This window comes from Dipodomys spectabilis, unplaced genomic scaffold (assembly GCF_019054845.1).
Source record: "Dipodomys spectabilis isolate Male_0828 unplaced genomic scaffold, ASM1905484v1 ptg000365l, whole genome shotgun sequence".
NCBI classification, from domain to species: Eukaryota; Metazoa; Chordata; class Mammalia; order Rodentia; family Heteromyidae; genus Dipodomys; species Dipodomys spectabilis.
In genome coordinates this window covers 2,091,886-2,114,799 of record NW_024871042.1, presented here as the reverse complement: position 1 = coordinate 2,114,799, position 22,914 = coordinate 2,091,886, and the positions used below count along the sequence as shown (strand labels likewise).

General features: G+C 37.7%; 1 protein-coding gene across 1 annotated transcript in view; it reads right to left on the bottom strand.

Moving 5' to 3' along the window:
- The window catches only part of Macrod2 (mono-ADP ribosylhydrolase 2), a 1,713,649-nt gene that overhangs the window by 98,690 nt on the left and 1,592,045 nt on the right, over positions 1–22,914 (bottom strand). The window contains exon 9 of the mRNA XM_042666421.1: positions 10,443–10,524. Coding sequence (XP_042522355.1) covers positions 10,443–10,524 — 82 coding nt within the window. The remainder of the gene's footprint in view (positions 1–10,442; positions 10,525–22,914) is intronic.

The window sequence follows — 22,914 nt, the reverse complement described above, 5'->3', positions numbered from 1 at the left end:
CAGCTGGGCACATGATAGAACCAAATTACTTAGTTATATGACTGAGGAAGACAAGCACTGGGAACTAGAGGGATAGACTTTTTGAGTTTCATTGTGCATGTGTTGAGTTAAAGATGTCTGAGAGATTCCCAGCTGGAGATAGATGGTGCGCAGATGGCTATACAGAGCGAGATGGACTAGACACAGACCAGTAGAAGGAAAAGTGGAAGACAGAGCATTCTCAGGATAAAGGATGTTTATTCAAGTATGATAAGGACTCCAAATGGTCTTGTGAACTCATGTGATCAAGTACATGCTGACTGATATCAGTAACCAAGGTCAGCCCCATGAGGTCTAATAACCTCACCAAGCTGCAGACTAAGCAGAAAGCCAGTGATGGAGAGACTGTGTGTGTGTGTGTGTGTGTGTGTGTGTGTGTGTGTGTGTGTGTGTGTGTGTGTGTGTGTGTGTGTGTGTGTGTGTGTAAGTCCTACAGCTTAAACTCAGAGCCTGGGTGCTATCCCTGAGCTTCTTTTGCTCATCGCTAGCACTCTACCACTAAAGCCACAACTATTCTTCTGGCTTTCTGGTAGTTAAGTGGAGAAAGGAGTCTCACTGACTTTTCCGCCTGGGCTGTCTTCCAACTACGATCCTCAGATCTCAGCTACCTGAGGAGTTAGGATTAAGGGCATGAGCCTTGACACAGAAACTTTTTAAAGACATGGCTTCAAGTAGAAGTCAGGTTCCTGCATCAATGTAAGTTGGAGGATTTTCAATACCTTGTGTTTATTTTTATCCTCATTGTTGCTTCTGTGCTTTCCTAGCAATTATTTCATTCATAGACTATTCCCCCAAGGAAATTTCTTTCTCCTTCATTTACTTCAATGTTTCCATCTACAGAACAGAAATCAGTCTACACAGAATGCTGGAATGATCTTCCAAAAGCACCCTGCCAGGTTTTCTGTAAAGATGCCTATGCCTATGCTAGCCTCCCATCACCAAGTAGCATTTAGTAGTGTCTGTTTTGCCAGAACTTCCTAATGAGATGAAACTCTACTTAGTCAAGGCTCGTGTTCCCAGGTCCTTATTTGTTCTGCTGTTTATCAGCATTTGCTACACTCACTGCACACTCGCCCCTTTGAAGGGACAGATTGCTTTCTGTCTCTGCCTGGTGCTTGTTCCCGCATTCAGGTTGCTTGGATACAGCAACACTTCACTGGATTTTCATTGAAGGCAAAATGTGTTTGCAGCTTTTGAGGCCCATCAAGTGGAAATGGTTAGCACCCATTTCCTAAGAAGGCAGTAAACTCATTTATGTCACATTACAGAGAGCATGTCTTGTAGAATTCTAAACATCAATGTGAGCTGCGCATTAAATGTGCACAAACGCACCGTGTCTCCATGAGTATTCACAATTAAGGACAATTCTGAATTCATTTACTCTGCAGTTTTTCTACACACTGGATATGCCTTTTTTGGGGAAAGAATTTAATCCACACCTGATAGTTTTCTTCTTGTTGTTTCATATGCCTATTGAAAGATTGCAGGCATCCAGCTTTCAATGCTAGAACAAATTTTCATTTATTAGCTTATAACTAGAGATAAACTTACTATCTTATAGATCTATAGGCTGGAAGTCTCCAAAGGATTCAATTGGACTAAAATCAACCCATAAAAGGGCTCTATTTTTGGCTCTGGAAGCTCCACGAAGATTCCTTTTTGTTGTTTCTCTAACTTTTAGGGGTCATTCATATTCCTTAGCTCATAATTCTTTTCCTCCATCTTCAAAATCGGCATCTGTTTGAATTCTCTTTAATCTCTTCTTCTTCTTCCAATTTTACCTGAGCAATAATTATACTGGTCCTATCCATTAATGTCTGTCTTAACGTGCAAATGAGTTACAACCCTAATTCCATTAGCAGTGATATTTTCTCTTTCAATATAAACTAACATATTTAAGGTTCTGGTGTTTAGGAGGTAGACAACTTTGTTGTAAGACAGTCTTTTTAAAAATTTCTTACAAATCAATAAGTAAAAATGTACAATAATAAAAATATAACATAATGTGATTAGCAGTTTTTTTGTTTGTTTGTTTGTTTTGCCAATTGAGGGAACTGAACTCTGAGCCTGGGTGCTGTCCCTCAGCTCTTCAGCTCAAGGCCAGTGCTCTACCACTTGAGCCACAGTGCCACTTCTGGCTTTTTCTGCTTATGTGGTGCTGAGGAATCGAACTCAGGGCCTCATGCATGCAAGGCAAACAATACCACTGAACCACCTTCCCAGCCCAGATTAGCAGGTTTTGTTTGCTTGTTTCGTTTTTTGCTTTTGTCATAGGGCTTGAACGCTGGTCCTGGGCGCTGACCCTGAGCTCTTCACTTCAAGGTGAAGTGGAGCCATAGCACCACTTCCAGTTTTTTGGTGGTTAATTAGTGATAAGAGTCTCATGGACTTTCCTGCCCAGGCTGGCTTTGAACTGTGATCCTCAGGACTCAGCTTCCTGAGTAGCTAGGATTACAGGCATGAGACACTGGTGCCCCACTGATTCGCAGTTTCGTAAAAGAAAATTGTAGATCAAGGAACTGAAAAGAAAGCATAAATCATATTTGTAATAAAAGAAATGTACATTATTGCTCACTAATTACTATATTCCTTGTATAAAAGTGATAAGAAAACTTGAGAATGTGATTAATTGAGAAGAGCTGAAGAAAAGTAGATTCTCACATGCTGTTTATGGATATGGAAGCTCAGGTGGCTTAATGATAGGAAGGGCTGTTCAAATTCATCTCTGTAAATGGAAACGGCTACAGTTTTTCAGAACACAATGTTACAAAAACAGTGACCTAGTTGACAAAAGTATATATATATATATCTATATCTATCTATATATATATATATATAGTGTGTGTGTGTGTGTGTGTGTATGTGTGTGTGTATCTATATAAATATATATGTATACATAAGTATACATATATATATATTGGACAAAAGTATTTGGTTGTATATGTGTATGTTTGTGTATACATATGCATATATATTTGTATATATATTTGGGATGTTGGTACTGGAGCTTGAACTCAAGGCCTCATGCACTCAGCTTTTTCTGCTTGATGCTGGGTGCTCTACTGCTTTTAGCCTTTTGCTGGTTGATTGAAGATAAGAGTCTTAGAGACTCTTCTGCTAGGGCTGGCTTTGAATAATATTCCTCAGTTCTCAGATTCTTGAGTAGCTAGGATTATAAGTGAAACCCACCAGTGCCTGGTTGATTGTCTATACATTTTGAAGAAACAATTCCACTTTCTAAAAAGGTATTGGTTTTTAAAAAAGGAATGATGTTATTATCTATAAAGATAGTTTTCTGTAATTATGACTTATAAACAATTATAGAGTAATTTATAAAATTAATTTTAAAGTTCCACAGTATAACTTTGGGTAAACATTAAGCTAACAAAATTTATATGTTATGGAAGAATACCTACTATAAAGAAAAAAAATCTTCATGATTTTTTAAGTAACAAAGAAAGTTGTATGTCAAAGTTGTAACATAACGTCATATACATCTCATTGTTGCAATGGGTCAACTTGTATCCCTATTTAAACAATTTGTTTTTTTCCCTTCCCCTCCACAAATTATACTAACATCAAATACAGTGAAAACAGGGGTTATATCGTGGGTGAAGGACATACAAAGCAATGAAGAAATCATTTTATAATATGTTAGAAACAATCTCAAGAAAGAAAAACCATTTGAATCCTTATCTTGGGGTTCATTTTGCCTAACATCAACTTATCTGACCATTTCTGCTTGTCTCACACATATAATAGTTATTGCAAATAAGAGAAACCATGGGACCTATGTTTCTTTGGGCCTGGCTTACTTCACTTACTATAATTTTTTCCAAGTCTTTCCATTTCCTAACAAATGGGCAATATCATTCTTTCTGATGGAGGCATAGAATTCCATTGTGTATATATACCACATTTTCTTGATCCATTTGTCTACTGAGGGGCATCTGGGTTGGTTCCATATCTTAGCTATGTTAAATAATGCTGTAATAAACATAGTCGTGCTGGTAGCTTTAGTGTGGTATTGTTTGTGATCCTTTGGGTAAATGCCCAAAAGTGGGATTGCTGGGTCATAGGGGAGCTCTACGTGGAGACTTTTGAGGAAACTCCATAGTGCTTTCCAAAGTGGTTGAACAAGTTTACACTCCCACCAACGATGCAGTAAGGTTCCCTCCTGTCCTCATCCCCTCCAGCATCTGTTGTTATTAGAGTTCTTGATTATAGCCATTCTAACTGGGGTGAGGTGGTATCTAATGAAAGAAAGACAGCCTCTTCAGTAAATGGTGCTGGCAAAATTGGTTAACTACTTGTAGAAAACTAAAGCTAGATACTTATATATCACCCTGCACCAGAATCAACTCCAAATGGATCAAAGACCTTGAAGTTAAAGCAGACACTCTGAAAACATTACAGAATGGAATAGGAGAAACCCTAGGTCTCCTTGACACAGGCCGAAATTTTCTTAATAGAGACCCAGAAACACAACAAATCAAAGAAAGTTTGGACAAATGGGATTGCATGAAATTGCAGAGCTTCTGCATGGCACAGGACATAGCTAGCAAGATCAATAGAAAGCTCACGGATTGGGAGAAGATCTTCACTAGCCATACAGTGGACAAGGGTCTCATATCTAAAATATACCTGGAACTCAAAAAATTAAATCCCCCAACAACAAATCCTCAAAGAAACAACTGCCCAATAAATACGTGGGTTAAAGACTTACAGAGAAACTTCTCTTAAGAGGAAAGAAGGATGGCCAATAGACACATGAAGAAATGTTCAACCTCCCTAGCTATAAAAGAAATGCAAATCAAAACAACTGTATCTTAAATGCACAGGTTTCAAATATGGCTAGATGCAGAAGTCTGGGTAGAACATTATGACATCAAAGTCTATATGAGATAATTGGGTTTGCCAATCCAAAGTTAAAGACTGTCTCAGTGTTCTGAGTGATAGAAGGTTGAATGCAGTAGATAAAGCTTTTCAACCTCCACACGATTTACATTTGAAACTTGATAATTCTGTTCTCTGTGGAGCTGTCTTGTTTGTAGTAGAATTCTCAACATCTATGGCCTCTAACCACCAGTAGCTTTTCTCCTCACATTTATCTCTAGAAGGGCAAAATCACCACAGATGGGAGCCACCGAAGTAAAGAAATGGATGTTTTTCCCAAAGAAGAGAACTCTCTAGAAGGGAAAGCTCTATCTTCAAACAGCAGGATTCTTCCTTTGTTTCTTTGTTTTGTATTTTGGTGTTGATACTAGGGCCTTTCATTCTTACTTGGCTTTTCCAGGCTGGTACTCCACCACTTGAGTCAAACCTCAACTTCTGGCTTTCTGCTAGTTATTTGGACTCTCATGGACTTTCTTGCCTGATTTGGCTTCAAACACTAATCATCACATCTCAGCTTCCTGAGTAGCTAGGATCACAGCTGTAAGCCACTGGCATCTGCTTAGTATTCTTTGATATAGTTAACAAATTTTCAATTCTTATGATTATTAAGAGAAAAAATAATATATAAAGTATCTACTAGAAGAAGAATGAATATATAAGGAATCTATTAGGATTTAGAGTTAACTAATTATTGACTTCCATTTTTCAGATTAAGAAACTGTTTTTCCTTTTCGTATTCAGTGAAAACTATGCATGGTAAAATCTACATAGCATAAAATAGAAACCTTCCATATGAAGAACAAATTGTTCTCTGAGTTAAATCACAGAAATATTATTTGCTTTAGGCAATGTAATAGTCTACTGTAACTATAAATTATTTGCACCTGAAGTGTATGATAATTCTGTAGAGCCACTATACTCTGCTTCTAAATAATACATCTGGAAGGAAGAAGTCAAGTGTGCTTTGTTCCACAGAAAGATATAAAAGAGTTGGAAAATCACTGCTGATTTCATTCTTTGTGATTTCTATTGTATGATGGGCACAGAAATGAGCTATGTGTGTCTGGTCCAGTGTTCATACCTTCAACCCCAAATTCCCTACTACCTCAGAACACAACTGTTTATGTTGAGATAGAATCTTTAAAAGGTAATTAAGAAGAGGTAACTACAGTGGGTCCTTATCCAATATTATTGATATACTTACACAAAGAAGCAAGATCACAAGCAACCTAGAGGAAAAATCATGTGAACCCATGAAAAGAGAAAGATGGCCATCTATAAGCCCAGAAGTGAAGCTTATAGATAGCCCCCGAAAAGAACTAGGCCAGTACTATGATATCGGACTTTTAGACCCCAGAATTGTCAGAGAATACATTTGTGTGGCTGAAGCCATTGCTACATGAGAATTTGTTTTTGCCTCCCTAGAAAATATAGACAGTATCTATGTACTTTATGGTAATACAATGAAGTCCTTATTCTGCTCATTATCCATTATCTCCTCACCTGCCATGTTTCCAAGATAATGTGCATAGACTCTGATTTTAAGGTGCATGATGAAGCGCCAATTTTACTAATGAAAAAATCCTTTGATGACATTTACAGCTATTAGATGAAAGAAGCATAAAATGATGGCCAGTAGATGAAATTAAGGATAGGACTTTTCCCATACTTTGCATATGTCTTGGAAGTAGATCTCAGTCTTTTCCAACGATGCTCTCTGAAAACTGACCTATTATCATTTGTTCAATGATAGATATCATTCTCAATTTTAAAATAAAGTCCATTTACTTCCTAAGTAGAGGCTACATTTTGACTTCAGGTATTTCTCATTTTTCTATATCTAAAAAGCAGGGTGTTGTACAATATTGTTTAGGTAGCCATTTTTAGAACTGATTTAAATGTTTTGAAACCCAGTTGTGCTCAATTACCTTTAGCCTACTTTAAACCTTCTTATTCCCAGTGATCCCAAACCCAACACATACTGCAGATAATGGTTAGGATCAAATTCAATGGTCAATGCCAAAGTCATGTAAGTTCCTTGTTCGTGAATATGTTCTTTTTTTTTAACCTGGGGAGGTATTTATTTATTTATATTGTAAAAATACTGTACAGAGGGGTTACAGTTACATGAACAAGGTAATAAGTACATTTCCTATCAAACCTTGTTGCCTCCTTCTTTGTTTTTCCCTTACCATCCCTTCCCTCCCACCTCCACAACTACACTCCCCCCACCGCCACCAAATAGTAAAGTTCCTTTTTCAACATAGTGTCTTGTATATGTCATTGTTACAATGGGTCAACCTGTATCCCTATTTAAGCATTTTGTTTTTTAACCAATTGATCAACCTGGCAATCAAGGCCTGGGAATCCTAATAAAGGCAGAATCCTACAGGCTCTCTTTCTCACCCAAGCTCTACTTGCGAGGCTAGCTCACAGCTGCTTGGAAACCTCCACAAACTTCAAGAGAGCACCCCAAAACTTCTGGCCCTCACTGCATACAGAATATCAGCTGTCACATACTTGAGAACCTTTTTTTTGCCTAGTCAAGGCTTTCTTTTCAAGAGAGAAAGATTATTTTGTCTTAGGGCTGCTCTCAAGACAGATAGACTTTAAGACCAACTTAGAAAGTAATGGTAAGGACAGAAATCACAGCACATGGTCAATAAAGTGACTACATTCTTAGAGTTATCATAAAGATGAACTGTATTCATGAATTGTTTTGTTAAATGGTAACTCCTTTGTGTAACTACGTAAAGATAATAATAAATCTTTTAAAAAAGAAATGAATGATATGTTTGGCTGATTGAAAGCAATCCATAAATGATCTTTCCCATGGCTAACATTAGGTAGTAGGTATGTATATGTCACTCATTTTATGTGAACTCTTCTACTTTAACTTTTGTTTATTCTCATATGTATTGTCCCAGACTCTGGAATGTGAAGTTCACAAATATAAGATCAACATGCCCACAAACAAACAAGTTGGTTTCTTGTAAAATGATAATTTTTGAACTATCAGTTTTGCACAGGAAAGGATTATAATACACTAAAGTCACTCAGCAAGCCAAGAAAAATTATATTCCAATCCAAGATGGTACAGTTATGAATTAACCATAAATTCAAATTAAGGACAGATAATGTATATCATCTATGTTAGTTCACATATTCCATTAGACATCATCTTTATTTCATATTGCATATTTAGGATTTACAAATTGCTGATGCTTCAATATTGCAGAAATATTCCACAATTTTTGAGGATCTTGACATTGAGTTTAAAATATATTTACTATTATAAATATGCACTGGAAATAATTTCATGGACATGGTGTGCTTTGAAGCATTGATGTGGAATTGAAGATGATTTTATTACTGCTTTACTTGCTCAAGCACTGAGATGAGTTTTGGATTCATTTAAAATAGCAAGTTTTAAAACAATTTATTTGCATAGTTATTAATATATTCTAGAACCTTAAAACTGTCTAATGTTCTAAAATTTGCAGTGTGACTTTTGGCTATGTATCATTGGAAATACCTACTAGTAGACAGATTTGTTTTAGTATTAATGTATTATTTTTTTAATCATGTTAGGGTGAAAACAATTCCCATTACAGAAAACATGAAGATGAATATGATGTCATTATTTTCAAACATCTCAAGGAATTGAAAATTTGTAAACCCTTATAAATTATGATTTGATATCAACAAGAAAGAAGAATATTTGCATCACACACTGTAAAAAAAAACATATTTTTTCATAAAGAACAATTCCTTTTGAGAATACTAAGAGATTGAACTCCAATCACTAATCATCTCACTATGGTTACAAAGGAACTTCAGGAAAAAATGTAACAAAGATCAAAAGATAGAAACTTCATGCATATATTTTTGGTGCTATGGTGGTATAGTAACATAGTATTTACTTCATTGAGCCAAGTCCAAGGCTGTGTATGTCTGTGTGTGAGTGTGAATGTATGAGTGTGTGTTTGTGTGTGTGTGTGTGTGTGTGTGTGTGTGTGTGTGTGCATAGGAGGTGGGGTCTGCATTCAAATAAGCCCATGGGATCTTTGACAGAAATGTGCTTTACTTGCGTCAGAAAAATAATAAACTACAATAAGATACTATGCAGCAAGCTATAAATAAAAACTATCAGATTATTGAGAGAATATATGAAATTCAATATCTCAACATCTGCTTATTAAACACCTATCGTGCTTTATGCTACAAAACCTTGTACTGCTAAAAAAGTGAGAAGGTAAAAAAAGGAGATAGTATGGAGAGGGAGAGAAGGAAAAAGAGCTGAAAGATTGCAAGCACTATACCATTCTTCATCAGTAGAAATCTTACAGAAATTCATGTTGTTTCAACTAAGATAAATACTTTAGGTAAGAATTCAAATGAAATACATTTAGCAGATTTACAATCTAATTACAACATTAAGGTAAATAACTTTTAATTACCCAGAAGAACTTGTTCTGCTTAGGGCATTAAGTCAAGAGTTAAAATGTCTCCATCTTTTTTGTTTTCCTTTTCTACAGCTACATCCTGCCCTTCTCTGATCTATGGACAGAACAAACTCTTGTTTGATTCTGATGGAGTTATTAAAATGGTGAATGTGCACTAACACTTTTTATTTATTCCTTTCTACCCACTGCCTGATAAGCCACTTCCAATGAAGATGGAAACTTTGGAGGAAAAAAAATGCTCTAAAAGGTAGGAACTAACAATGCTCACAGTAGCATGAAATTTCCTGAATGCAATTCTTAGCATGGCTAACGAAAGCACCTTGGGCTCTGTGACTTTAATGATACCATAAAAATAACAAGGCATTAAACAAGCCTCAGCCTTAATAGGCTAGAAGAGGGTGAATGGGGGAAAATATTTAAATTACCCCAATCCAACGAATGACACACTAAATCAATGTAAATCCATTACTCAAGGTTCTTCAGTAAGTAGTTTCACCTACATCCTAACAAGTGTGAAATAGGAGAATGACTACTGTTGTCAGACACCCCTAGAAAGAACCTTCACTAAGTCATTACAATTTGGGACAAGAAAATTGATCAAAATGGGAATGGAATTCAGGAAGTCTGAATTCCAACTTCACGTATAAATGGATTTGATACATTTTCCAATGGAGAGACTTAACATGGTTGATTTAGGCATAAGGCTTAGGAATCTTACAAGCTGGTAAAATAATAACAGATCATGTAATATAGGGCCAGTGGATGGATGGTGGTTAGTAGTTACTTGGTCCAATCTCTCTGATTGTTGTGAGAAATGGAAAGCTGAGGGATGGCCTGACATACTCATGACAAGACAGTGACCTCATGGTCACTGTAGCCTATAATCCAGGATTCCTGTTGTCGTCTCTAGTTGTTAGAATTTATGATTCCAGTTTGTAGGGATGGTTGACACAGAAGAATTGTTGTTGCAACGTTGTGAAGAATGAATTATAAACGCAGTGATGCCTCTATTTGTTCAATGAAAATGAATAGTTTACTCACCTATGGGGAAAAACTCGTTCATTTTCTTTTTGTAGATTTTGAAGTCAACTTCTAAAAAGACACAGAAGATGATTCGATCCACCTAAAAGCAAAAGATAAACACTTAAGGTGAAAAAAGTATGGCAAATTATTTCCCAAAACATAGATGTAGAAAAAAATAACAAATAGAAAACTCTCCTGCAGATTTTTGGTGCTATAATGCTCAGTATATCACATACTGAATGAAGTTTAAGGCTGTGTGTGTATCTGTGTGTGTGTGTATCTGTGTGTGTGTGTGTGTGCGTGTGTGTGTGTATGTGTGTGTGTGTGAGAGAGAGAGAGAGAACATGTGAGTGTATGGGTGCTCTCTCTATATAAATAAATAAATATATGGGCTCTTTGGTGGAAAGACGCCATATAAATCAAATAAGAAATAATAAATGACAATAAGCCACTTTTCAGCAAGCTATAAATAAGAGCTAAGATTCAGACAGGATACCTAGACTTTATGTTCTATAAAACAGCCATATGAGAAGTATATGACAATAAACTATGTCAGTAAACAAGGAGCTCTTTGTCCTATCCTTGTTAGACAAATATATTTATCAAACCTGTTACTATTTGAACATGGCCTAAAAAGCTTCCTTGGAATTTAATTTGTATGAAGTCACTTGCCTTTAGTCAGAAATGCAATTGAAATAAAATATCATTAGTTGACAGTGACACAAGGTCAAGATAGCATTTAACTTGGTAGATATCGTTGCGTAAGTAAACGTCATCTCAAAGGTAAAATGTGCCTGTGCACTCCCTTTTTGTTCTTCTGAGAGAGCTTCTGCATGTAAGAAAGAGGTTTCTTTGAATCAGAGCAATGTGTTAAACAGAGACAAGAGATGGAATATGTATCATGCCTCACCTCTGTCTCATAATGAATGGATAGCTCAGCTTTGTATCCTAAACATAAGAGCCACTTCAGCTCCTTTATTTTGACCGTGCAGAAGTTGAAAAATCATTCAGGCTATCAAATTGCAACCGACAAACTGAACAAAACATCCAGTTATCATGGAAAAAAAGGGAGAAGTTGGCTATGTGCATGCTAGGACAAGAAAGAACCTAAATGGATGCCTGCCACATAGCCCTCCTGCTCTCACAACCTGTGGGATACAGACCCTGAAACTAAAATGTAAACGAAAAGTAAATGAGAAGTTCTGGTAACTGGTGGCTGAGTCACAAAAGATCAGTGAGGTAGCCTGACACCCCCCAGAGTTTGCTTTCCCAATCTCTGTACAAGTTGTGCCCTCCGTAGGGTGGACTGCAACCTGGGCAGTCAGCGGGCTTCCATCCTGCAGCAACCAAAGACTGTGAAGTTCTGGAGTTGCTCTCAGTCCCCCTGCCTTCTGAGTGTAGGCATGGACCACTGCACCTGGCTCAAATATTCTCTCTTTTTTTTTTTTTTTTGCTGGTCGAGGAGCTTGAACTCTGGGCCTGGGCACTGTTCTGAGCTCTTCAGCTCAAGGCTAGCACTCTACCACTTGAGCCATAGCACCCACTTCCAGGTTTTTCTGTGTATGTGGTGCTGAGGAATCGAACCCAGGGCCTCATGCATGCAAGGCAAGCACTCTACCACTGAGCTACCTTCCCAGCCCCTCAAATATTCTCTTTACCTTGCATCTATGTTTTCACTAAAAACCATTCCTTGGGCTGGGAAGGTGGCTCAGTGGTAGAGTGCTTTCCTGGCATGCATCAGGCCCTGGGTTCGATTCCTCAGGACCACATAAGCAAAAAGAAAAAAGCTGGAAGTAGTGCTTTGGCTCAAGTGGTAGAGTGCTAGCCTTGAGCTGAAGAGCTGAGGGGCAGTGCCCAGAGTTCAGGCCCCACGACCAACCAAAAACAAACAAACAAACACTCCTCATGCTCAGGGGAGCTCAGAAGCACATGTAGGCTTTAGCTACCCAATTCATAAGTTACTATCTGCTCAAACTCTTAAAATTTCAACACATCCTAGTTTATTTTTTCCTAGTGTTAATATACAGAAATACATAAATAAATGGTTCATGTACTTTAAGGATTGTGTTGAATTTAGGGGAAGGGAAAAAGGCATGATAGCTAGAATTTTGCTTGAATAGGTAATATTTTTATTTATTTAGAAAGCAAAAAGATGCATGTTTCCTATGTGGAAGCAAGATTTAGCTGGCAAACTCAAGGAAATAGGTTGGGTGGTACGCAAGTGAACGCAAATGTATTAGCTGAAATATGGTAGGCTCAAGGGAGATCTCAAATAGTGCAATTCCTTAGAAAGCCAAAAAATTAAAGTTCAGCAAAACAAAACATCCGGAAGAGGGTACTCAAAAGGGGTGGGGTACAGTCCAGAGGAAATGGGTGGACAAGTGGAGAGGAGAAGAGGGATGTACACAAGAATCCAATAAAGTAAATTTTATAAAATGAGAGAAAGGGGGGGTGGGGGAGGGTTGGTAAGAACCTCGAAAGGGGAGACATTGCTCAGATACACTGTGTTTATTAACTGTTTTGTTGTTAAATGGTTACTTCTCTATACAACTGCTTAAAGACAGTAATAATAAAAATAAATTTAAAAAGAGATTTTAGGACAATATGGCAAATGGCAATAAGTATGAATTATAGCATAGGTATATGGATAATTTCTTAAGACTCTTTGTATGCTTGATATACTTCATAATTAAGTCTTAAATCTAATACTAAGATTCTGCTCAACACTATCAGTTTCTTTTTTTTTATTATTTATTGTGAAAATACTGTACAGAGGGGTTACAGTTAGATGGGCAAGATAATGAGTACATTTCTTATCAAGCATTGTAGCCTCCTCCTTTGTTTCCCCTTCACATCCCTTCCCATCCCCTCCTCCCCCGACCTCTCCCCCCCACAACCCTCCCTCCCCCCCCACCAAAGTTGTAAAGTTCTTTTTCGACATGACAACTTGTACTTCTCATTGTTGCAACGGGTCCACCTGTATCCTTATTTAAACGATTTGTTTTTCCCCTTCCCCTCACAAATTATTCCAACATCAAATACAGTGAAATGTTTTCTTTTTCTTTCATGCATTTGTTTCTAATGCATTTATAAGATTATTTCTTTGTTGCTTTGTATGTCCCTCCCCCACACTACCAGTTTCTTTTAGATATTCAATACTCAATACTCGCTGTGCTGAGATATTTGGAGTTTCCAAAGGGTGGCATAATTATATTCACTCCTGCCTATGATAGTTAGGTTTTGCTCCTCTGGAATTCAAATGGTCAGATAAATTTATTTGCTGGTTTTTTTACTTTATTGTTATTATACAGAGGGATTACAGTTACTTGAGTCAGATAATGAGTACATTTCTTTCATAGTGTCTTCAGTTCCCTCACTCTCCTAGTCCTTTCCTCCTGTCTCTACCCACACGTTGCATAGTTCACTTTCATCAATGTCCCATGAGCTCCACTGCTGCACCTTTTCACCCTTTTCTCCTTGAGCTCTGTGCCCTCCTCCACCCTCCCATACATAAAGAAAAGAAGATCAAATCTTCAAAAAAGAACCTCCATATCTTGGAGTCTTATATATATATATATATTTATATTATATGTGTTCATATATATAATTTTATATAACTATAAAGAGGCACATAGGGATTGTGCCTTTGTGTTTCTCTCCTAAAAGTGTCTTCTTTTGGTCTTATGATGTGTGAATGTGTAGAATAATGTATAATTTATCATAACTCAGTGGGTCATTTTTAAGAATGATCAAAAGAATCAGGTAATTTTTAAGAATGGTCAAAAAGCAAAAGCAAAGAAATCTTACTTCATACAAACCCAAGAAGTCCAAGTGATAAAAAAAATTCATTTCTTCCCATTGCCCTCCATACTGGAGAACAACAAAATAGGTAATATTTTTGACATTCACACTTTTTAGCATGAAGGGAGAGTATGTGCATGAGCTTGTTTTAGGGGCTGAGATTCTTTAGCAGCAACGGTGTTCTTGGCTATTAACTCTACTTTCAAGTACCGTATAATACATATTCAGATTTTTTCAAATATCGCAAAGAAGTTTAATCTACCTTTAGCATATTAAGCTCTGTTACTATGGAAATGGTTTGCACCAAAATTCAACTGCCCAATTTACTGTCCCCAAGAGAAAATGAAGATGAAGTACTTTTATTTTGAAGTGATAGAGTCATTTAGTTTCCTGTCCTTGCCCTTAGACATAACATTGAAGCAAATTTACTCTAAAAATTGCCACCACTTAGTATATACTTAATGGGTGTGTAAATGTGTATTTATACATTTTCATATGTACATATTCTCTGAGGTATTGAAGAAGAGCTCATTTAGTTGACAAGGTCTATGCTTACTAACTCCCAGGTATGGATCATTCTCTATCCAACAGCTTTCTTTATAATGTAATGATGATATTCCTCTTATTGAGAAATGAGCTCCTTTCTTTGGAATCCAGCAGGTCTATGACTATGGCAGAAATGATACTAAATGACTAGTAAATTATAAAAGGCAATGCAGATTCTGCTTGATACTTTTAAAAGGCTCACTCTCATTTGCAGGCATCATGGCCTGGAAAAGCAGCAAGATCACACGGAGAACCCATATTTGGCTCTTCTGGAGAAAACCCTTGCTGAGAGAGGGTAGCCTTTGTTTGACTTCAGTTCTGGGCATTTGAACCACCATAGCTGATGCCACATGGAACAAAGAATGCAAAGTTTCTGCTAAATGCTGATTGTAAGTTAATGAGCCAAGACCTGAAATGTTTAAGTTTGGTAGTCTAGCTTCTTTCTAGAACAATATTTACTGTTATTATAAAGGTGCTGTACAAGAGGGGTTACAGTTACATAAGTCAGGTAATAAGTACATTTCTTTTGAACAGTGTCACCTCTTCCCTCTTCTCCAAGTTTTTTCTTCCAGACTGACCGCTGCAAGTTCTATAGTTCATTTTTAACCTGGTGTCCAGTGAGTATCGCTGTTGCATTTGTTCACCCTTTGTCCCACCATTTCAGTGTTACCCCTTACCCTCCCCCAAACAGATAAACTTACATATAAGACAAAAAGGTATAGAATACAAAAAAGTGACAAAGGAGAAAAAAAAACAAAACAAAAAAGTAAAATAACAAAAACCTCTCTTGTTTCTATTTCTTAGTGTTTATTTAAATAACATCATTTTATATGATTATATGCACATAGCTACTGAGCCTTTGCAATCATCTCCTAAGAATATCCTCCTTTGGTCTCACTGTGTGAATGCCTGGAGTCCTATATAATCATTTGGTGTAACTAGAATGTGCCTATAAATCTACAAGTAAACACACTGGATGGCAAAAGACCAAAATAAAAAAACCAAAACAAAAAAAAAACACACTGAGACTTGATAAGTTACACAGGACTCTAGCAGTCTAGCAGTCTTGATTTTACAGCCAAGTAGTACTTGACTCATGTTGAATGGATCAAGTCAGTGGAGGCCACCTTGAGGAGACAAGAAGAACATAGAAAGTCTAGTTGATAGGTGGCCGAGAGAGTAGAACTCTGATGTCTACAATGGGAGAAATTCTCTGGAGATTCATTCTAGCTATGGATCTGTACCATTGACTCACTTCTGAGACTCAGGAACATGGTTTCAATTTTTCTTTTGTTTTGGTTTTTTCTCTATCTTAAACCATAGGACAAATTTGTGAAAGGATGGCTCTTGAAAAACTATTTTTCATTTATTCATCAGTTACCCATCAGCTACTGAGTACATTCAGGTTGCTGTGGCTATTTCATATGCCAGTCACTCACTTCTGAATCCAGAAATTAATTAATTTACTTTCCTTAGGCCAAAACAAATTGAATGACAAAAACTTCGGTGTCTTAACTTTGTATCCCATACTCTTTCTCAGACAACAACCAGATAGAAACCTTTGCGACTGACTTTCTAAGCCCTTTACTACCTCTATGATAAGAAATGATCCCTCAGGTCTATAGAAACCAATTTTCACGTCCACATAATAAAAGAACCCCTGCTTTCACTGTATTTGATGTCAGTATAATTTGTGGAGGGGAAGGGAAAAAACAAATCATTTAAATAGGGATACAGGTGGACCCATTGCAACAATGAGATGTACAAGTCGTTATGTCGAAAACGAACTTTACAACTTTGGTGGGAGGGAGAGGAGGATTGGAGGGGGGGAAGGATGGGAAAGGATGGGAAGGGGAAGCAAAGGAGGAGGCTACAATGCTTGATAAGAAATGTACTCATTATCTTGCCCATGTAATTGTAACCCCTCTGTACAGTATTTTCACAATTATATATAGAATGCTATATAGTTGTTCCCCTTCCCTCCTCCCCAGGATCTGCTATAGGCTATCTTTGCAGTAGTTTTGCAATGTCAAGTGGGAACTACATGTTTCTGAATTGTTCTGGGTAAGGGTGTCCATTGAAAAAAATCTCCCTGAGATTTGGTTCAGAGTAGGGCAGCTGCAGCCACTGAACTAGGAAAAAGAGGGTTCAGAGAGCTCTGGGCAGGTTGTGAGTACGGATTCCTTAGCTCCTGCTGAGATCTGCCTAGTTCTGGTCCTGGGTGTTGTGTACGTGAGGTGCTGAAGGGAGAATATTGAGTCCCTCTGTAGGGGATTTCAGTTTGGGGTTTGATGGGAGACAGGCGCATAGGCCATTTTGTCTCTATGGGTTCCAGTATTTGCCACCTCCAATGTTGTCCCTCTTCCCTCTCATTTTATGTTTAGCTTTCCTTGAGTCATCTGTTCTTTACCACCTTCCATGCTGCCAAACTCCAGGCCCTGGTTGTGAACTTTGCTCTCCAACTGTGCTTTATGTACCCTTTTCCATTGCCTCCCATAATTGTATAAGCTCTAGTTCCTAAAACAAATGCATTATTTCATTATCATGCACAGGGTCTGTTTCCCTGATCAAACCTGGATTAATATAATCTTATTAGTAGCTCACTGGCTATCATGTAGAAACGCAGTGAAATCACCTAAAGTATCAATGTTCCTAGTCGGACAGGGAGAGCCTGTCAAGGTGACTTCAATTCCAATTACTTCCCTTAAAAACACATTTAGCTGATCCAAGCCCTTCTTGTCAGTGAACTTCCTAAAGGGTGTATCCACACTATTTTAGTTGATTTAACATGTTTAAAACGGTTGACTTTGTAATGAAGATTGAGCCCAGGAACTTGTGCATGCTAGGCAAACAATTTATTTCTTGTGCCACCCCTCTAAGTCATTCATTTGCATTTGCTTTTGAGATAAGTTCTCACCAACTTTGCCTAGTATAGTCTTGAACTCCTGATCCTGCTGCCTCTACCTCTGGAGCGGCTGAGATTATAAGTATGCACTACCACACCTGCATAAAATGACTTACTTTTCCAGCAACACTTTGTCTATAAACTCTAATTGATGGCCCAGCTAAAACATCATTGCAAATAGCACAAAAACAACCTTATTATTTTCTGGAATTCACTATCTGGTCCTATTCTTTCTTATATCTTAAAACTAGAACCTTACTGAGAATCAGGTAGTACTCATCTTTGCAACTCTATTGCATGGTATACTTCTTCACATATCCGAGGAGTTCTGAAAATATTTGTAGAGCATATGGATAGGCAAACAGACTTGACTAAAATGTACGAAGGTGCCAGATATGCTTTCCCAGTGTTTAGTTCTATAACCAAAATATAAAATACTCAGGAGTTAGACTTCCCTTGGTGTTTGCCAGGACACCTGTGAACAGAATTGTATAAAGCCTAGAGGCGTTTGCACATTGGACAAGCACCATACAAAGGGCATTGCCACCAACTGTTGTCCTTTTCAGCAATATTATGTTGAGTATAATGGCTCTCCAGCCTAGTACTGATCTTACAAATAGTGTGCTGTTTAGTTTTATAGGAGCCACAGTGATATACTATAAACTGGTATTCGTTAAGAGCTACAAGCTTTTTAAACTAAAAAGACAAATATTAAGATTGCCAAGCTTTAAATAGCTTTACACTGTAAAACTATTTGATAGTATCTACTAAAATAGCTGAATGCACACGTAAGGCATGACCTAGGTATAACAACCAGGATAATATACACATCTGTTCACCAAAAGCCACATACTAAAATGTTCACAGCAGCTTTATTTGTAACATCTCCAAATTGGAAATTGCTTAAATACTCATAAATGTTAGAATGGATAAATATGAATTTGTGTAATAGAAGCTCACAAATGAAAATGAAAAAGTTTACAGCTATATATGCTATGTGCATATATATATGTTTTGCATATATATGCAAATCTCATAAATACAATGTGGCATAAAAGAATCTAGACAAGAATACACGCAATGATTCCAGTTCTACAAAGTCCAAAGCATTGTAAAAATGGACAAATCCCCCTGTGCTGTTAGAAATTAGCATAGCAATTACTTTGAGGTGAGGATTGCTTAGAGGTACCCTAGGGGGTTGCTTGGCATCCCTTTTTTTTGATCTGATGTTGGTTCCTTGGATGCATTCAGTTTGTACAGATTTGTCAAGCTGTGCACTCAGGAACTGTATGTATGTTCCACTTCAATAAGAATGTTTTAAAGGTTGAAAGTCTTATGTTACAGTTGTCTTGGTCAACAATCAAAAATCTATTTTCATTGACTTAGAGGTCAAAAAAGTCCTTTAAACACTGACCTTCTAAAAGAAATCTCTCCATAATTTTCCATTGATGCCAAACACAGCTCAACTATCAAGACATAAAGAAGTAGAGATGTATTTCTTCCACCCAAATATCCATTAATACACAGGAGGGGGTTTTATGCCTCATAAATAGGATGCCATAAGTCCTATTCATCTTTTGCAGCATCATATCCAATACCCCTAAAGAGTGTTGCACAGTGAAGCAGACTTGCAATGTCTACAGCTGACCTCCATTTTTCACACTACTAGTCCTAGGGCATCTGACTCAGACAAAATTATCCTGTGTTCAGTGATACTAGGAGAATGAATACATCATGATGCATGTAATTTGCTTCTTCAATGACAAACATTCAGAGATCTGGTATGCAGGCAAATACTGCCATAACCAAGGATTGATAGAAGGCTACCCTATGTAAGTACAGCTTGATGGACAGCTGGGGTGAATCCCAGCTTTCTGGAGTGATAAACCAACAGGCTCTTCCTTGCAGGCTGACATATAGGTGATAGCTCATAAGTGGCATAGGCGCATTAGTGAATTAAAATTTGGGGCTACAGTATAAAGACAGAAGTGGGTAAAGCTTCGTTTGTGGTCTGAATAAGTCAAGGATAAATACATTTCCAGAAAATGTTTATTTTAGAAATAGGAACAAGAAGTTCAGATGCTTGGATCTTCATCCCTCCTTTCTCATCAAGTGAAACAATGGTGAGCAATGCTCCCATTGTATTAGTTTTCACTTCCTGCTAGACAGATGGCCACAGATGTAATGACATCAAATAATACTTGATCTCATTATTTTTAAGCAGGTCATAAATCCATAAATCTAGGTCCAGCCCATTTGGTTCAATCCAGAGACTCAAAACTTCTAATCACTGTACTAAGATTCTCAACTGATACTAGGGGAGGGTGCTCTTCAAAGCTCATTTTCAGTTGTTACCATTGTAGGCCTGCGGTCTTCATTTTGTTCTCAGCTGTTTGCATGAGACATTTTGGATTCCTAGAGGCCATATGGAATTACTTACTGTGGACATGCACACAGGTGCTTCTTTTCTACTGGGCCAGCAAGAGCATGTCAGTATTGACTTTCTTTGTTTCCAATCTCAAGAACCATTTTTAAAGCCCCTTCATAATTAGGTCAGGCCCATCAGGACACTCTCCCTTTTAATTAACCCAGTGGATTAAATACCTTCCTTAACACCATCTGGGAAAATCTCTTTTTCCTAATCAAGAGAGTAACTATGCCATCACATTCACAGGATCTACTCACATAGAAGGGGAGAAGACTGCATAAGGTATGTCTTCTTTGGGGTGGGAGGCAAGAATTGGCATCTTAGAAACTGTTTTAGATGGTCTAAGGCTTTGACTTTTGGATCGACTTCACCATTTACCTGCTCTGTGACCTTAAGCCAGGTAGGTAAACTCTGTAAGCCTCGTTCTTGTCATCCCCCAAATTAGGACATCCAGGCGGAGTTTAGTGGCGTCACAAAGCACCTATTCATTACATACATCATCATTTTGAAGGTTCAATGACTAAGCTCAAGTCACAGTGTCACAGTATCATGAGGCTCAAGTCATAGAGTCATGGTGGCATTATGATTTCTTTGAAGGTTCTGGAGAAGAATCTACTTCTAAGCTCACTTTCATTGGTGGCAAGATTCATGGCAGTGGTAGGACTGAACTCTCATTTCCATGCTGACAGCTATGGCCACTGTCAGTTCATAGGGGTACCCTGCATTCTCTGCCATGTTTTTGCCTCGGCATTCAAACCAGAAAAGGAATGTCAAATACTTTTTTTGTTTGCTGGCTTTTGAACTCAGGCCCACTGCATGCTAAACACATACTGTCACCTCTCACTGAGTGACAGCCCCCTGAATAAGATGAGATACTAGCCAGATGAAATATCAGAGACTATTATACTGATGAGAGACATTTTATCAATATAATACAAGAGAGGGAATGTAGTAAAGAATTAAAGTAAATGTATTAAAGAATAAGGGGAGAGGTGAGTGAGAATGTTGAAAGGAGTCACTGATGAGGATACCTTCAAGAATTACTTTGTTAAAAGGCAACTCCTTTGTACAATTTCTTAAAGGTAAACAAAATAAAAAAGAAACATCTTTTTAAATACCTAAACAACTCTGTTTCTATCTGACTGACCTATTAGCCAGCGTAAGAGGGAAATATGTAAGCTGATAGTCGAGTTATGATAATGGAAAGGTTTCACAAGATCTTACAGAAGTATGGTATTTTAATGTTCCTATCAAGTGCCATTGTGTACTAGTCTTCCTTTTCTTGCTTAAAAGTATTAGTATTGGGCATACTCACCCCCTACCCCCATATAAGTCTTTCATCCTCCAAATTACAGAATGAGAAACACTTTCATTTTGTGTTCTCAAACATGGTTTGGGTGTTTTGGAGGTCATTTATAATCCATAAGCATTCAAAGGACATTTTAGCATTCTAAAATTGTTCCTTTGTGCATGCAAAGGGTCTCTTATTTTTAGGGGGCGACATTTTGCAAACCAAGTACATCTGTCATTACTCTGTAGCAGCACAATTCAGTGTCCTGTTTTTGTTTTGATAAATTGCTCTTTTTGACTTTCCTTAAACTATTTAAGACAAAATGGCCTGCATCTGAAAAACCGAGTTATTTTGGTTGGAAATGGAGGCTCATTTCTGCAAGTTAATTTCCAAGTCTGCCATGGACTGATCACAATGGACACCCTTGCAAATGACACATCTGTTGAGGTCCATGTGCTTAGCAAAGAACAGACTCATGCACACAGGGCTGAAGGCCTGTGGTTCTTCTACAATGGCAACTACGCTCTACCTTGACCTTGTAACTTAAGAAATGCATCTGGGATATAATAGGAGGAAACTGCTGGTCTGAGATTAAAATAAAAATAATCATAGTTCCTTTTCACAATGGAGAGGAGCTATGCTGTGTTCTTCATATGTACACCTCCCTTTAAGACTAGTGTAAATCATTCTACTCCATCTGCTAGGGATACTGATGGCTGACAGCCCTATGGATTCCCTCTCAGATAATGCCAAAGAGAGCTCCCCACCCACAATGACCCCGTCTTTCTAATCAACAACCCCTGTTGTTGATTATAAATTGCAACAGGCCAACAAGCTGTTAAGGCACAAAGCTCCTTTCTGCCTTCTGCTATCATTCACATGCTGTACTAAGTCAAAAGTACCTTCAAACTGAGAAGCCAGTGCCAGAAATAGGTCTTTTGACTTGACCTTCTTTGCCATCCAGTCTGTGACATGAAATTACCCTTCCAATGTTGGAGCTATTGTTCATCAAGAGCTCTTGCAGCTCATGTCAACCCCCAAAGCCAGCTGCAGCTCCCTATTGTATATTTCATACTCCCATCTTCTCAGAACACTCTTCTTTCTTTCTTTTAGTTGATTAGGAACATCTGCAGAGGTGGTTCAGCTACAAAAGTTAATAATTACTCTTGCTTTGTCACAGTAATTAAAAATTTCAAGAAACAATTGTCATTCATTGCTGCTTATGAGGCTGCCCATGGAGGATAATGTTTTATAAAGCCAAGGAATCATGACCTTAAAAAAAGTCATTATTGGGAGAAATAAAAATCTCTTCTCAAAAGGAGATTGTTAGGGCCAAGTCACAGTTCAAAAACCTGGTCAGGAAGCTCAAAGAAATGGGGCTGGGGTGGGGTGGGGGCAGGGGCAGTGTCCAGCACATTACTGCACTGTTTCCTGTGCATTATCATTTTTCTACCATTTCCATTAGCATCTGACATGCACTGCAGATGCCATGTACAGTTCAAAGAGAAGTTGATTAGCA